The 17806-nt window shown below is 50.1% G+C and overlaps 1 protein-coding gene across 12 annotated transcripts in view; it reads left to right on the top strand.

Moving 5' to 3' along the window:
• LOC116940216 (rap guanine nucleotide exchange factor 2-like) overlaps positions 1-17806 on the top strand; it is a 246204-nt gene that overhangs the window by 74118 nt on the left and 154280 nt on the right. For 3 of the 12 annotated variants that reach the window (XM_076065633.1, XM_076065635.1, XM_076065630.1), the window contains exons 1-2: positions 14993-15652; positions 15940-15996. In XM_076065633.1, the coding sequence (XP_075921748.1) occupies positions 15492-15652; positions 15940-15996 (218 nt within the window). In that variant the 5' untranslated portion in view covers positions 14993-15491. Of the gene's footprint in view, positions 1-14988; positions 15653-15939; positions 15997-17806 lie in introns of those variants that run through there. The other 9 variants (XM_076065639.1, XM_076065636.1, XM_076065634.1 and 6 more) reach the window with 6 other exon arrangements.

Below are 17806 nucleotides of genomic sequence, written 5' to 3'. Positions count from 1 at the left end.
TCTTTTATACAGGTAACGAGCTGAGATTAGGAGCACACTATTAAAGGGAGTGCTCCTAATGGAATGGGCTACAAGACCATTGCCAAGCAGCTTGGTGGGAAGGTGACAACAGTTGGTGCGATTATTCACAAATGGAAGAAACACAAAAAAACTGTCAATCTCCCTCGGCCTGGGGCTCCATGCAAGATCTCACCTCGTGGAGTTGCAATGATCATGCGAACGGTGAGGAATCAGCCCAGAACTACACGAGAGGATCTTGTCAATGATCTCAAGGCAGCTGGGACCATAGTCACCAAGAAAACAATTGGTAACACACTACGCCGTGAATGACTGAAATCGTGCAGCGCCCGCATGGTCCCCCTGCTCAAGAAAGCACATATACATGCCCGTCTGAAGCTTGCCAATGAACATCTGAATGATTCAGAGGACAACTGGGTGAAAGTGTTGTGGTCAGATGAGACCAAAATGGAGCTCTTTGGCATCAACTCAACTCGCCGTGTTTGGACGAGGAGGATTGCTGCCTATGACCCCAAGAACACCATCCCCACCGTCAAACATGGAGGTGGAAACATGCTTTGGGGGTGTTATTCTGCTAAGGGGACATGATGACTTCACCGCATCAAAGGGACGATGGACGGGGCCATGTACAGTCAAATCTTGGGTGAGAACCTCCTTCCCTCAGCCAGGGCATTGAAAATGGGTCGTGGATGGGTATTCCAGCATGACAATGACCCAAAACACACGGCCAAGGCAACAAAGGAGTGACTCAAGAAGAAGCACATTAAGGTCCTGGAGTGGCCTAGCCAGTCTCCAGACCTTAATCCCATAGAAAATCTGTGGAGGAAGCTGAAGGTTCGAGTTGCCAAACGTCAGCCTCGAAATCTTAATGACTTGGAGAAGATCTGCAAAGAGGAGTGGGACAAAATCCCTCCTGAGATGTGTGCAAACTTGGTGGCCAACTTCAAGAAACGCAATCAATGTATAACATTTTTGACATGCGTTTTTCTGGATTTTGTTATTGTTATTCTGTCTCTCACTGTTCAAATAAGCCTACCATTAAAATTATAGACTGATAATTTCTTTGTCAGTGGGCAAATGTACAAAATCAGCAGGGGATCAAATACTTGTTTCCCTCACTGTAGCTCTGGGCCTTACTCGGTAAAATACAAAACATTGTTTAGTTTAGTCTTCTTTATCGTATACATTTAGCAAAACCGAATTGATAAATCAACTGCTGGATGAACGGACTGAAACAGTGTCTGTTTACCCGATATCGCGATATTGTTGCAGTAGTTTCTTTATAAAGTTAAATAAAGCTAAATATTCAGATTGTACGGCAGGACCCCATTGATCAATTTGAGTTCACGTCTGAGATGGGGTTCACTCAGCCTACCACCATCGCTCCCAGGTTGGCACCTTTGGTTCGAAGCGAACAATGGTTTCGTCCTTTGAAGGGACTGGTCCTCGCCATAACAATGTAGAATTTTCCACTATTAGCTCATAACAAATGCAAACCACCCAGACCCTTCAGGCTTTGTTTTGCAAAAGGTATTTTATTTTCGATAATCAGCAGAAATTGAATGCCAGAGCAATAAACCGTAGTCGTAATTCTTTTTTTTTACCTGGGGTTTACACGCGTCGGAGAACCGGTTTCCTCTGGAAAAATGATCACTGTTGAGTTTCAAAGCGGAAATTGGCGTCCGTCTCTCGTGTTTGCGTTGGCTGCACTCCCGGCGGCGTCCCTGGCCGCTGGGCCACCCCGCGGCTCGCGCAGCGCCATCCCCGGTCTCCAGCGCCGCGACCCTCGCGCGGCGTCGTCGTCGCTCGGCGCCCGCGCTCGATTTCCAACGTCAACACGCAATTAAAACGCGACACCCTACCCCCGGCCGCGTGTGTGTGTCGCCTCTCTACCCCTCCGCTACGCCATCCTTCCAGGACACACACCCGACGGTTCCCCTCTTTCGTCGTGTGACACAACAGGTTCATAAAAAAAAAACCTTCCTCGGATTGGTCTTTAAACACTAAATTGTTGAACGGTTCTTTTTTATATGGCATTTAATTTGAGCAAAGTGGCTCATGCTGGCCACTGCACGTGGTCTCTCCCCCACCAGTTCCGGTCCAGTGTGCTCAGTGAAGTAGTTGCGTTGCATACACGGCTGCTCAATTGGCACCTGTGAATCAGTGACAGTGGCTGACTTTTGAACTCCAGTATCAGCAACCCCCTTGGCGTTTCACAGAGCCGTGGCTCTAATGTCATTTCACATCATCGAATGCGCGTGGTCACGCGCTTGCTTTCGGCATTCGCATGCAGCGCAGGGAATGAATGCTGCAAGAAATATTCACGTCGTTTTGCCACACAACTGGTGGCGACACTGCGAGTCCCGTGTGGGGTACCAGCGCTGGCCATCTGCGTCGTTGACGCAGGAAGGTTCGAGGTGGTGTGGTGGAAAACTTTTAATGTCCCGATTGATATTGCCTGATAATTGGGTCACCGTGCCCTTTTTTGCGGTGCCATTTGGCGCACCTCCCTCTGGCAGCACAGGGCACCGCACTGACGAAGGGCTTTTTGAGGGAATCGTCGAGCACGGCTTCCGTGGCAGATTGCAAAGCCCTCTTGGATACGTCTCCTAATGAGCGTTATCGCAGCAGCGGCAGCTTCCCTAATGGCACGGTTAATGGTGCGAGGGGAACAAGCGTTGTCTGATTGGCACCATGGATACAGAGAAAATTAACCAGGACAAGGCAATCTCCTCAACGTTTGGGAGGCTTTTCCCTCTTTTAAACACAATGTGTGAGTGAAGAGTGTATCCGTGTATCTGCTTTGCCCGTGAGACTCTGAGGGATCCAAAGCCATGAATTAACGTGCTTGGCCTGGCTTGAGCCGGTTGGCCAAGTAGGTGACAAGTGCACGGTACGTGCACGGCAACAACACCGCGACCGTGTGCCGTGGGCGGTCTCCATGAGCTATACCGGTGGAAATCAACGCGTGGGTTTCCGTGGCTTTCACAGCTGTCCCCGTCATTCGCGTGTTTGGGTCGCCACGGTGGGCAGGATGTTAACTGTCTCGCATAGTATACAGGAGGCCGTGGGTTCCTGACCCTTGACGCCTGTAGAAACAACCCGTAGAAACCAGCGTTTAGAGCGTTTGGGTGCTATAAATTTCCACGTGGTGTACGGCACTTCGTTGAGCTATTGTTTGTGGCCAGGTCGCTTCTGAAACAAACAGCTCTATAGCTGAGTGGGCCTTACCTGTTAAAATAAAATCTGAAATTTAAGTTTTTCTAGTTGTTTTTCGACACTGGCAGCACTCGTTGTCGTGGGTACGCGTGGGCACATGGCCGGGATGACACCGGGGGTGTTTGTCTGGACTGCCGTGGCGAACGCGAACAAATTCACGCGGCCACTCGGGGTTTGTTGATTCTGTTAACAATATCATTCCCCAATTTTGAGAACATGACTTGCTGAGCAGTGACGTGAAATACAAGGATGTAAGACGTATTATTTTCAGTGCAGGTTGGAGTAAAGTGTAGCCGCGAAGCCGTTGGTGGTCGTGTGACGTTGAGGATAAGAGCATGAGTGAGCCACGCCGCTGACTGGAGGAGACTTTCCCGTCTGGGCGTGAATTCTCACCGAGTAAGGAGATAAGATGTTTGTCAAGGAATAATAATAATAATGATATCTACAATCATTACCTGTCAATCGTGAAACCACGTTCGATGGGAGAACGCTTGGCTCCGCGCAGATGGGGTCAGAAACTCGCGGTGCACGCTGCGCTCCGCAGCCAGCCAGCTGCTCGCCTTCTCCGGCCAGACCCGGCGATTCCGGGACTTGGCTCTCCAGAGAGAATGCATCAACAGCCTAAACAATCAGCTGGTTTGGAGAACTTCCGACCCCACACCTGGACAAATCTGAGCCGACGGCAGACGTCTTCATTCTCCTGACAAAGACTCATATCCGTGTGTCCGTGTCTGCCTCTAGACCTCGACGAGTGGGCCCACCTGGGCCCACCCCCCCGTCGCTTGTCAGCTGATGCGTGTGACGCGGCACTTTGTCGATCTCTGTTTGAATGAAAGAGTGATGGCCCCGCGCGGTCATTCGGACGTATTATTTTCAGTGCAGGTTGGAGTAAAGTGTAGCCGACGGCGTTGGTGGTCGTGTGACGTTGAGAATAAGAGCATGAGTGAGCCATGCCGCTGACTGGAGGGGAGACCGCTTGCCGTCCTTCCGGTGGAGGCTGTGTTTGTTCGGCCCGTGCGTCATTCGAAGTGGCACATGAACAGCTGGCAATTGCACAAGCACAATCGGGCGCTTTGCACTGAAACCAACCGAGCGGGGGAGGTCAGAAAACGTGTAAATTTACGTTTTAAATACAAAGGCGGACCCTCGGCACAAGCGCAGCCGCAGTGAAATGCGTCACATTGCGTGCCGTGTTGAGTGTTATCGCCCGCCACAAGGCTGTCCATGCAATCGCGGTGACATCACCGGCGCGCGAGGCTTTGTGTAACCCGATGTGTGCGTGCTCGCACGCGTTGCAGCCACGTGACTACTATTGCTGCCCAGCGCGGTACGTGTTTACAAACACTGTGACGAGCGTTCCTCGTGTAATTGTAGACGGCAGAGACATTGCCCCCGGCGAACGTGACGACACGTCCCGTGAATCGATCTTTCTTCCCACCTTTGGACGTGTTCATTGTGATGAACACTTCGCCGATGTCGTGTCAACTATTCACACAACGTTGGCAGGTGGTGCGTTGTTGGGGACTATTGTAGGTTTGTAGGAATGCATGCGGAATGACAGGCATTCTCTGTCTTGCGCGAGTGGATCGGAATCCTGGTATTTACGGGCGAATAGCCTCAGTGTGAAATGAACCGCGTGCGTGAGTTGATGAGCTGAAGCGCCGACCGAGCTGATGGAATGCATGTGGACTTTGTTGGCACTGTTGAGAAGATGTCATATATATTTTGAGTTGCGCTGCTCAGGGGGTGCCATTTGTTTGGTTCAAATGCCTTATCCTTTCGTCTTTTGTGTGGCCAATTAATGAAGAGCAACTTATTGGAGAATCTTTTGCAAACGCTTCAACCAATGAATTGCATTGTCTGAGATTTGGTGAATTGCAGACCCACCCGCCCGCCCACCCTCGTGTATCTGGGGCAGTGCTGTGAGGTTATGTGGTCCACGCTTTGGAGGTGGTAGCCGCAGTTGCACGCAGAAGATTTAAATTTTTCCATTGTGCCTCATGAGAGTGGCTCTTATTGCGAGTCGCGTATTTGACCTCCCTCTGATGAAGTTCACTCGAATCATTTGCCACCCAATGATCGACTGCCGAGATACCACATTTACTTCGTAACGGGGACAGGACGGATGATACCAAGGGAGGGAGGACAATCGCGTGTGATTTTGATATTGTCACAGGGTCCCGAAAGTCCACCTTGAGAGCCTGCCTGGATCCACCATTAGTGCTTTATTTCATCAGTTATATAACGTTTTATGCTGGAATTGATGACGCGTTGGCACCGTTGCTCTTGAATGCAAATGGGTGCGCCTGCAGTGTTGGTTAAACCTGCATCGAAGGAGGGAAAGCATCGAGCGAGCTGCCAAAGAAAAGTGTCGGTGTTGTGCTACCCGCCCGCGAATTTGTCCGGGGGTCGGACTCCGCGTGCCGCAAGACCGGCCAGGTGAACGCGTAGTCTCGTCCCCCGCGCCCGCAAACGTTCCTCTTCATGGTGGACATCTCCGCCCGTATCGCCGCGGCTCTCGGGGGGGGGGGCCATCAGCGCGGGTTCCGTGGCTACCGTGGTCGGCGGTTTCCCGCTCGCTCGCTCGCTCGACGTCGCAGTGACCGCGCGGGGGGTCGTGTGGCGTACACGTTGGTGCACGCCACACGACCCCCACCTCCGAATTCTCTTCTTGATCGCTTTACTTTTTACCGCCCCGTTTGTATTGTTTTTTTGCTTCCCGTTAGCCGAGGATCCAACGTGAGCAGATAACTTTCATAAATCGTCAACAGATGGATTGTGTCACATGCACGGGTTCCACGCTGAGCGTAAGAGAAACCGCGTCAATCGACGAAATGATGCGTTGTGACTTGCGTAACAAGTACCGCTGCTCTGTTGCCGCCCCCTGCTCGGGCTGCAGCAGAAGCCGTGGTTCAATGGGAACGTGCGCACGATGCCAATGACTGCTGCAATTGGGGCACAGTTGGTGTGTGGCCGATCTTATGGCTCCTCACTGTGGCGCCGTGATCATCACGTGGAGCTGCGACATTGGCATCTGGTGAAACGTATTAGGGCTGCGAGATAGCGATAGCTAAAGGCATCATGCGTGCCGTGTCAAAATAATCCAGTTATTGTCTTGTTTTGCCATCGGAACACAAGCGGCTTAAATAGCAAACTCAATTAACATTTATGTACCGATGGTATAATTGCATTCCTCTCGGCTGTTTCATCACAGAGGTGCATTTTAGTTCGCTACTTTACATTCTTGATCTTAAGCCAACAATTTAAAAACATCAATATTGTTTTTTTAACTGCCAGTGGTGTGGCATTGGTGGAATCGTATCACATGGCCTTACTGCAGATGGCAGCGTGACGTGGTCCCCAAAGAATGACCCCCCCACCCCCCCCAGAGGAATAGAAGGCCAGCAACAACCATGGCCCTCCCACTGCCAGGAGACGGCGCTTGCTGCCGCATGGAGAGTGCTTCACCATGCGTCCGTCACCCGACAAGTCGTTGCAGTACAATAGGGCCCTCGGCTAGATTGAGTTAAGAACTACGTTTAATAATGGAAGAGGTTTTTTTTTTTTGGTGCGGGCATTGGTTGACCAGGTAACAGGCAATAACTAGGCCAGTGTGGTGATCTAGATGAGGCTTCTCAGATTGCAGGAGCTCAGAGTCCCTCGCTCAGTGCCCTCTCGACCGCTTTAAGCCGGACGGCCTCCTCACTCGCACGCCTCCCAGTTTAAAATGGGGTGTACGGTTTGTTTATCATCACGGGAACTCTGGTCATCCTCGCAGCGGCGGCTTTTGGCTGGCCATTCAACAAAGACGGTCACTGCATCGCGCGCTTTCAGATGCGCTTGTGCGACCGTCTGGAACGCTCTTCCTTCTGATATTAGGAAGCCACTGGAGCTATGCACTTTTAAATAATCTAGATTGAAAACTAATTTGTTTAGAATTGCTGTTTGTGTTTAGTTTGTTGCCCTTCCCCCGCCCCTCCGATTAGGACGGTTGGGTACGTACGGTACATACAAACATAAGCAGCATTTGCAGAAGCAGCTGAGAGCGTAAATATTATCTCCAGCTTATTCACGACTCGAAGAGCTCGGGTGGCCGGGTGGTGGCACTAGGTTCAGAATGCTGGAGTTGGCGCCGCCAATTACCTGGGTTAAAATTTGGGCAGCCATCGATGGTGAAGCTCGGTTCTCCAGTGCAGCGAGTCGATTGTCTCAGCCCACTTGGGATGTTTGTCACTTTGACTTAATTCTGCATGGGGCGCCACGGTGGCTAGAAGATGTTAACTACCTCGCCTGGTATACAGGAGGTTGTGGGTTCGATTTCGACCCGGACGCCTGCTGTATATTTGGAATTTGCATGTTCTCCCCGTGGTCACATGGATTTTTCTCCAGGTCCTCCGGTTTTTATCTCCACATTTAGACATGTGTTTCGAGTATTTGATTGCTATACATGCCCACACGATAAGCTGCTTCGTTGAGTTATCACACGTGGCCAGGTTGCTTCTGAAACAAAGCGATATAGCACAGTGGGCCTTGCCTTCTAAAATAAAAAAAAATCGTTTAGTTGTATGTTGTAGCGGGGCGTGCGACTAAATAATACGACTGGAAGGAGAGGTTCTGTGAAAGCTGCTTCAACGACGTGTTTGCGAGTCTTGGCCACACGAGTGCAAACAATAAAGCGATTGGCACAGTGATCAGAGGCTGAGCGTGCCGATAAGGTACAAACCTTTTGTTCATCAATGCCACTCATCCACTGCTTTCACTTGCAAGGTAATAACCAAACGCATTGATTTAAACGTCTGGATATTGCATTTCGGAGCATGTAATTGGATGCACAATGCAACGTGAAAGCTATGTGCGAATCTCCGAGTGTTCGTGTCACTCATCAGCACGGCGGAGGAAGGTTTGTAACGGTAGCGATGAGGGAGGTGTTGGTGGAAGGGGATTATCTATGGCAGAGCTAAGCGGTGATAACGCGCAGCACAGGGTAGTGATACGGCGTGGGAGGAGAGGGTGGGTGGAGGTGACTGCTGCTGTTGCTGCGTTTCCACAGCGGTCGGAGAGCCGACCCGTGCCGTGCTGCCCCCTCTCCCCGGCTGTTGCGGAGCAACCAGAGGTGGCAAGATGTTTACTACCTTGCCTGGTATACAGGAGGTCGTGGGTTCAATCCCGACCCTGACCGCCTGTATATTTGGAGTTTGCATGTCTCTGTCCACCGTTGTCGTGTGGATTTTTATCCGGGCCCTCCGGTTTAGAAACGTTAATTTATAGTGTTTGGCTTTGTTGAGCTATCATTTGTGGCCAGGTCGCTTCTGAAAAAAGCTATACAGCTCAGTGGGCCTTACCTGGCTAAATACCCAAAAATAGTTAATAGAGGTGCTTTAGGTTACGGCATTGTCTATGTCTGACTGCTACTTCAAATGAACGTTGCTGGGGTCGCCACTGTGCTTGTTTGCATAAAGAGTCAGAACAAAGGCCGAGCGAGTATTTTTTTCTTAAACAGCATTAACCCATTGAGCAATCGCAATGTTCTGCCTTTCCCCTGTTGAGCTTCTTAAATATGTTCATACCTGTCAAGCCCTTATCAGTGCCTACCTTATTACAGACCAGTTCAGACCTTATTGGTCACCCCGTGCCCTTATAAATCTCAACGTTCATCCTACAACGTCCCATCACATGGACCTGAAAACTCAATTTCCTTGTACAAGAATACGGGTAAACTGAACGGGTTGACAGGTACAGGTATGTATGTTCATTGCGCACAAGGACAGCCATTATGTCAGTCCTCTCCAGGTTTCAGGCCACCCCGCACCACATGGGCCATGGGTGTTGTTTGGCTATACTTCACCACGCTGGTCAGTGTGGCTTGGTGAAGGTGGGAAAGCATAGATGTGGCAGCATAGTATATTACAACAATTTGTATCTCTGCACTGCCCGCTATGTATGTTGAACTTCTTTCACACCGTACTTAGCCTGTAGCAGCCTATATAATGCCCGTTACACAGGCTGCTACGATTTCCCCGCCAAGCACTATCCAGGCTCTGCTTCTGATATCTGATGAGATCAGATGCACTGTGCATAATATGGTCATAAGCATGCTCACTGCGTGCTTGGTATTTTGCCATCTTTTCTTGAATACAGGGTGGAATGAAATGTACAAGCTGAAAGCATGAAAATTTGTATTCATTGCACATTGGCACAGTTGATAGTATACGATGCTATGAACCCGGCGACCTGAGAGTAATGGATTGTACCAGATATCCTCAAGCTTCTAAAACACAGCTTGTGCATTTATTTACTTGTTTTTTTACATCCTTTTCCATTTTCGGAGCCCTTGTAGAGCAGTGCAACCCAATGTTCCACAGAAGTGGTTGTCAAAGAGCTACTACTGAGATGCTTTCAAGTGACCTCCAGTCCACAAATTAGAGGGCAGCACTATCCCACCCGCCATGCCAATGGGGGCTAATGTTAATGATCACGGCTGTAATTTAGCAAAGTTAATTGTAGAACCACATTGTATATGATTTGTGTACAGTCACACGTGACTGGGCTGAGAACCTAGTTCCAGGATATCTTAGCGGTGCCATCTCAGCATTCCGACCTCTTCGCCACCTGGCCACCTACTTTTTGTTTACAGCCGACCTCGTGTCACGTCGGCCAAAAAAATTTAATACACGGATTTATCTCGGCATCGTCCACAGGAGAGTTTGTGCGCGTGCCTTCAGCTCTCCGACGCGGTTGACCGGCATGGCTCACCGTGAGTTGTTGGTCAGTGTGAAGGCACCGCTGGGCCAGGGGCCACCACCCTAGCACGCTTACGGAGACCGCCGCCGCTAGCGTGAGCTGCTATAAATTTCCACACGATGAGCCACTACGTTGAGCTAATCATTTGTGGCCAGGTCGCTTCTGAAAAAGAAGCTGATAGCTCAGTGGGATTTAGCTGCTAAAATAAACATAGATATATAGTTTTTAGTGATTTGTTTACCCTTCCTATGCTTTGCACTCATATCGTGTTGTCGTATTGTTTATTGTTGTAACTTTCTGACTCTGGACATCTGTCAAAAAATCACTTTATAGCTCATCGGATTCCTCCAGTATAAGATAAAGATTTTGATTCTAAGCGTGGCCCGCAAGTCTCACCCCCCCCGCCCCATCTGTGCGTGGTGCCGTGTGCTCCACGTGAAGGGTGGCCCCTCCTGCATCACATCCGGGTCCAGCGACCCTGCTGACCCCTAGCCGCCCAAACAAGAACCGCGTAGCACAATGTCGTTGCTCATCGCGGCTCTCGGTCTATAGCGGACTGCTTTGCCGTGTCACCCTTGGTCAACAATCCCGACTGCTCTCAAGACGAATGGTCCACGTCTTGCGACTCGGCCTCCCGCCAACGCACAACGCATTTCTATTTCAGTTCTCACCAGTCCGTGGCTATTCCCACGGGCAGCGTTGACACCCCGAGTGTTGATGTTTCTATTATCGTGCAGCACGCTTGAGTGTCGAGGACGCGAGAGTTAGATATCACGAGTGCCTGAAGGCAGTGGGATACTTTACGAATCTCACTTTCTCGTAAATTCCAATTATAGAATTCACGCTTGGTGGGTGTCCGTGTGAGACGTTGCCCGTCTGAACACAGACCAAGGTCCTTCCTCACTTTCATCGCCATTGCACTGAAGGTGAAATCTCTGTGTGGGTGAAGCGCACGCACATTTCTTTCACATTCCTCCTCTGGCCAAAGGATATTTTCATGAAACTACATTCTTAAAAAAAAAATTGTAATTCCTCGCGTAATGAATACCAGCCTATGTATATATTGTCCCCGCCATAGGAGCGTAGAATTTCCACCACATGCTTGAGAGCTGCCAATGGGCATGAGTACTGCGCCACACTTGTATGACCAAGGAGACTCTTGCACTGGGAATGGTTGCCGGTCGGTGGGAACTACAGCGTCGGCAACAAATCTTTCCAGCCTCGTGATACCAGCACCAGGTACCACTTGCCAGGCAAATAGGCCTCTGGAAATGAAATAAATAAAACTAGGAGCGTGAAAGCACCTATAATAAAACGTCCATGTTTTTCATTTGTCCTGCCTTACAAAAGAACATCTATAATATGCGATGGCATGATGGGTTACTTGTGTGTTTATATAGCATCATCCTCATAATGAATGGAGGGTTAATGTCCATGACGGACGCTTTCCACCTTTTGCGATCGTCAGCGACTCTCCCGCGGGAGTCCGTCCAACGTCTCGCAATTGTCCCACCGGCCATTCCGTCTCCATCCTTCTCGTCCTCTCTCCACTTCCATTTGCCCTACACAATCGTCTTTGTCATTTCTCCATCTGACCCACTTTGGCTGTGTCCCACATGTGCCACCTTCCTTTTCATCAATTTGTGTTAAATCGATGGGAAGAGGCTTCATTGGTCGGACAGGGCCCCCTGCGGGACGCTGCCGGGTACTGCGTGTGCACCGCTTGCCTCACGCACATCATCTGTGCATTCTGAGTCCAGGCAGCGTCCCATCCGGGTACATCGGGGCATTCTCTGAAGGGGTTTTAGGAATCCTAGGCTGTCGGACACGCCTGATGCCATCGGACACGAATTTCCCATGATGCTCAGGAGTCGGTGAAAAAAAAAACGTTACAAACAACTGTAATGGAAAGTCACAATCCTCTGGTTCGCGTGTATTTATCGGCTCTAGAAAACATGACATTATGGTCTAGGAATTTGGCACTTTTAACAGTTTTCCTATAGCTTAACTCCTAAAAATACCCAAACATAAAATATAATTGTACCAGTCATTGGGTAACGTGGTTAAAATACTGAAGTTTAGGAAATGACCCCGGGGGCATTTGCACTGTTTGACCTTAAATACAAGGTCAACATTCAAAATGCACATGAATGAGACTTCTTGGAGGTGCCATTAGAACTCCTGGATACAAAGACGTGGACTCGCCATGTCGACATACACGAGTGCGTTCAAAGTTACTGTCACGCACTCCCTCACAGATATTTAACATTGATTTGCATTTGTAGACTCAAGAAACGAGTGAAAGTTTTATAACTGAGACCGTAGCTGCAAAGTAGGATTTTTTTTTAAACGATTAGAGAGTTAATGTAATTATCGCCAGAGGACGAAGCTGAGCAGGCACTTTGGTGGCCCAGTCATCAGGCAGCTTGGTGCTGCTCATGCTGCTTCTGCTGCTGCCATGGTGACCTCTGCGGGGGGGGGCGGGGGGGGGGGCTCCAGACCAGGGGTCAGCAACCTGTGGCTCCGGCGCCGCATTACGGCTCTTCAATGACCGCTTGTTCATGACGTCATTTGTCAAGGACCACCGTCTCTCATTCACCGCAATGCATTGCGGCTCTTCAATGACCGCTTGTTCATGACGTCATTTGTCAAGGACAACCGTCTCTTATTCACCGCAATGCATTGCGGCTCTTCAAGGACCGCTTGTTCATGACGTCATTTGTGAAGGACCACCGTCTCGTATTCATCACAATGCATTGCGGCTCTTCAATGACCGCTTGTTCATGACGTCATTTGTCGAGGACCACCGTCTCTTATTCACCACAATGCATTGCGGCTCTTCAATGACCGCTTGTTCATGACGTCATTTGTCAAGGACCACCGTCTCTTATTCACCACAATGCATTGCGGCTCTTCAATGACCGCTTGTTCATGACGTCATTTGTCAAGGACCACCGTCTCGTATTCACCACAATGCATTGCGGCTCTTCAATGACCGCTTGTTCATTACGTCATTTGTCAAGGACCACCGTCTCTTATTCACCACAATGCATTGCGGCTCTTCAATGACCGCTTGTTCATGACGTCATTTGTCAAGGACCACCGTCTCGTATTCACCACAATGCATTGCGGCTCTTCAATGACCGCTTGTTCATGACGTCATTTGTCAAGGACCACCGTCTCTTATTCACCACAATGCATTGCGGCTCTTCAATGACCGCTTGTTTATGACGTCATTTGTCAAGGACCACCGTCTCGTATTCACCACAATGCATTGCGGCTCTTCAATGACCGCTTGTTCATGACGTCATTTGTCAATGACCACCGTCTCTTATTCACCACAATGCATTGCGGCTCTTCAATGACCACTTGTTCATGACGTCATTTGTCAAGGACCACCGTCTCGTATTCACCACAATGCATTGCGGCTCTTCAATGACCGCTTGTTCATGACGTCATTTGTCAAAGACCACCGTCTCTCATTCATCACAATGCATTGCGGCTCTTCAATGACCGCTCGTTCATGACGTCATTTGTCAAGGACCACCGTCTCTCATTCACCGCAATGCATTGCGGCTCTTCAATGACCGCTTGTTCATGACGTCATTTGTCAAGGACCACCGTCTCTTATTCACCGCATCGCATTGCGGCTCTTGAAATATTGAGGAGTTATTTTTGTTTTACCGAATTCCAACGAAATGGTTGCTCTTGTTATTTTGGCTGGCGGACTCCTGCTCCAGCTGCCCGTAGCCTCTGACACGGTCATCACTCACGAGCGGGAGCTGACATACGCTGACGTCTCGCCCTGTGATATGAAAAAGTAGAAGCAGGAGCTTTTGCAATAGATATATAAATACCTTTAAAAAAACTCTTTGCGCATAATAGATTTCCTTTGTAAAACGTAACTTTAATCGGGTTAAGAGGCTTCCGCCCGGTGAAGGGACATCAATGAGTGACGGCAAAGACCGACTAATCCAAATTAATTGGAACGGCACCTATTTTGGACCGACACATTTATCAGATTTGCTAAAAACCAATTAAATGTATCAATCGGGGTTGAGCCCTATCCAATTAGCATGTGGAATTTATAATGTGTAGCGCGAACGCCGTGCCGGCGTTCTAGACTTGACCCTCGCTCTGACCCACAGAGCCCCCCATGACCGGATGTTTGAAACGATAACCCCAACGCTCTCTGCCGTTGACAGCCTGGGGGTGAGATCGGCGATTGCGTCCCGATATCCAGCAGAGATGCGTGTGAAGTCGCATTGTAGGTTGCAGGTTGATGTTGTTTGACCCCCACTGGTGAGAACTCGAGAGGTCAAGATAGGGGAGTCTCACTTGCACGTGTGACCTGGGTCATTAAAAAAAAAATGACAAAAATATATTAAAAAAAAAACAAGGTGCACACACAGTACATCGGTGAAGCAATGGTCAGGTGATAGTGAGGTCGATGGTGAGGAGAGGGTCTGGTGATGGTGAAGTGAGGGTCTGGTGAGGGTCAAGTGAGGACCCGCCCACATGATGCCATCTCCAGGCCTCGGGCAAGGCGACGGTAGTCAACAGCGCCACGGTTGCCTCGGTGTGCGGCCGGGTGTTGGCGCTGCAGGCCGAGTGGCGGCGTGGTTGTTCGCCCCACAGGTCGCCCGGAGGCCACTGTTCTGCTTTTAAAAAGGTCCATTTGCACGTAAATAAACACGGAGGTTGTGACGTTATTATGATAATAGGTTTTTACCCTTTTATCTGGCACCAAAACTGACACCTTTATACAAGGGATCATGTTTGCAATAACCGCAACACAAGCAGTCAAAATGCAAACAAAAAAGAGACAACTCTGATAATGGTATGCACTGTGCTTGAAATTGATTGGTCCACACCCGTGGAGACTAGGCTCTAAGAAAAGCCGTCTCGGGTGTGGACCAATCAATTTCAAGGACAGTGCATATCATTATCAGAGTTTTCTCTTTTTGTTTGCATTTTGACTGCTTGTGTTGTGGTTATTGCAAACATGATCCCTTGTATAAAGGTGTCAGTTTTTGGTGCCAGATAAAAGGGGTAAAAACCTACTGCTATATCTTGCTACTGGCAAAGGAGGTCTCCTAAGGTTGTGACGTTATCGTCAAGTTACACGACGCCGTGCGCGTTGGCGAGGAGCGATCCTCCGTGCCGCCGCCCATGACGGCCGCGTTTTTTCTCCTGTCCTGGGGTCGCGGATATCCACCTGTAGGGGTGCTTCCTCAGCAGATACATGGCAATTGGTGTTTCTCAGCGGTTAACCGCAACACGTTACATTCTTTTTCTCTTGGCACCTTGATCTGGTTAAATGTTTTAATTTGCCGTTATTACGATGCTGATCAGAGCGGCTATTTAATCTCTTTAGGGGGCGCCTTAGTACAGCGTTGCCGTGTTCGCTTTACGTGCTGCAGCATACCAAACACCTCGCCGAGACCCAAAACTGCGCGTCCTTTTTTCTTCGGCTGTACTGGCTGTGTTACTGCCACTCCGCGCGCTGTTTCATGCCATGCTGCGCCTTTCGGTGGCATGTGCCTCGAATATTACTCCGTGCCACAGGAAGTCAACCATTATTATTGTTATTACTACTACGACGCTCGTTTACACAGGAAAGCCTCACGGAGACTCAGGAGCCATTTCAGGAGGGTCCTTTCAAGTATCCGCAGTAGGGTGGCGATGTTGCTGCTGTGATCCCCATCTTTTTTCATCATTGGGACGTTTGTTGTGTTTTGGCCGTTGCTGCCCTGCTCTCTATCGCTTCGATCGATACTCGTGGTGCACTCGCTTCGCTGCGATGCGCTCTGCCATGCACACATGATGTGCTGTGCTTTGTGCCGAGTCCTGTACAACCAACCCACACTCGGGCGGTGTTTTGCCAGCGTGTACTTTGTTGTACCCCCCCCCACCACCCACCGCGCTTACGTGACCTTTCGTGGCCTCCTCTTGTTGCAGGTCTCTGTGCAAGCTGGTTCGCTACGAGCAGCACGAAGCCAACTACGTCCTATACTTGTGAGTGTGACGCACGTGCGCACACGCATGCACACACAACTCGGGCTGCCACGCTCGGATCCTTGCCACGCGGTGTAGGCGCCTCGCACTCGTGACGGAGTGCACATCCCGCGTGCGGCGAGCGGTGTGCGCTGCCGACTTACTTGGGCTGTTGTGGCAGCGCACGCTTTGGGGCATCGCAACCAATCGATTTTTTGCCTACAAAAGGGCTGAGGTCGTCCGTGATTTCAGATTGATTGGAATGAAGATTAGTCGCGCAACAGGCACGGCTTGATGGTCCTGAACAATTGCACCGCAGCCACGTGACGTGCGGCGCATCACAAGGTACAGGGTATTGACACCTGCTTCACTCACCTCTCATATCGGCCACTTTCGCCCCCCCCTCTCCCTCCCTCCCACCGCCGCTATTTCTTAGCTAAATTGTGCGTAAGTGCACGATTCAGTCCTGTGCGAGTAACGCAGACGCAGACATCGGCATGTTGTGATGTACGCATGCATGTATGCTTTGCTTCTTATGCAGGGTACGCAGTCGACCGTGCTAATCGGAGGTGCGGGGGGTAAGGTGGTATTGACGCGTGCGTTGCCCCTTTTAGAGTTTCCCCCTTGGGCTCACTGCTTGTGGGGGCATGGACCCACGGCAGGGCACCGCACTGTGCTTCCCAGCAACGCAACCTCCTTACGTCCACGCAACAACGAGCTCGAAGCTTTTTCACTGTCGATCGCGTTTTAACAATAGAATAGAGGATAATTGTGATTCTATATAGTTATTTTATTTGTATGCAACAGTATAGCGAGTCTCCTTGAGAGGGCCCCAGGAGTAGAGCTTGCTCTGTGCCCCCCCCCCCCCCATGATGTTATGTAGAGCGGAGTCCCGTGGCCAATAAACACCGACACATCTCACCCCCCCCTCGCATGTTCCCAGGTGACATATCATCTCTCGCACCTCCGATTGGCAGGGCTGGCTACGTACGGTGCGAAAGAAGTTCAGGTGGTGTGTCACGGTCAGAAACCCTAGGAGTTTAAAACAGCCCGCTGCGTTAACCAACGCGCACGCTGCGTTTACGTGGCTACGCGAGTTGTGAAGGTCTCATTGAGTTGGAAGGTGTAAGGCCCTTGCGGTGGTGTGTGACGTGTCCGACCGTGTGGCTGCGGCCTGCGAGGTTAGCAGTGAGCTGGGTCTTGTGGGGGGGGGGGGCGTTCACGGTGAGACGGAGAGAGATCAAAATGAATCGCGTGTGTGGCGCTCTGCCCTGCTGAGGGATTAACGAGCACACGAAGGAACCTGCAAAACTTTCAGTCGTGCAACCCAGGCTGGTCGAAGTTGACGAGATGATGACGAAGACCCCCCACGTGACTCCGAGGTGAAGGTGGGCATAGGAACTTTCTGCCCACCCGGGGTCTGCACCCATTCCACAGACCAACCTCGGACATTTAGATTATGTAGACATTTAGTTGATATAGACATTTAGATTATTCGGCTGCTATAAATGTCCACGTGATAAGCCACGTTGTTGAGCTATCACCTCTGAAAAATGATGTATGGGGTTTACCTGGAAAAATAAAGATAGTTCAGTAGTTTTTAGTTGATGTTTATCAGTCAGCCAAGGTCTGCCACAATTGTACAGTTGACTGTCACAAAGTTCAGCACAGTGCCACCGGATCTGGGTACAAATCAATCCCTGCCAACACGTGTGTTGTCCCGGCTGCTGCTACGAGCAGCTTCAACGCCACGTGGAAACGTTATTTTAGCTCGACTAGCAGCATCTGACGGACGCGTGTTCTTGTCGAAGAAGATGATGCAGGCCAAACA

Source organism: Petromyzon marinus, chromosome 8 (genome assembly GCF_048934315.1).
Source record: "Petromyzon marinus isolate PM22_M1 ecotype Great Lakes invasive population chromosome 8, UKy_Petmar_22M1.pri1.0, whole genome shotgun sequence".
Classification (NCBI taxonomy): Eukaryota; Metazoa; Chordata; class Hyperoartia; order Petromyzontiformes; family Petromyzontidae; genus Petromyzon; species Petromyzon marinus.
Note: the sequence above shows the minus strand (reverse complement) of the source record. Positions and strands in the feature narration are given on the sequence as shown.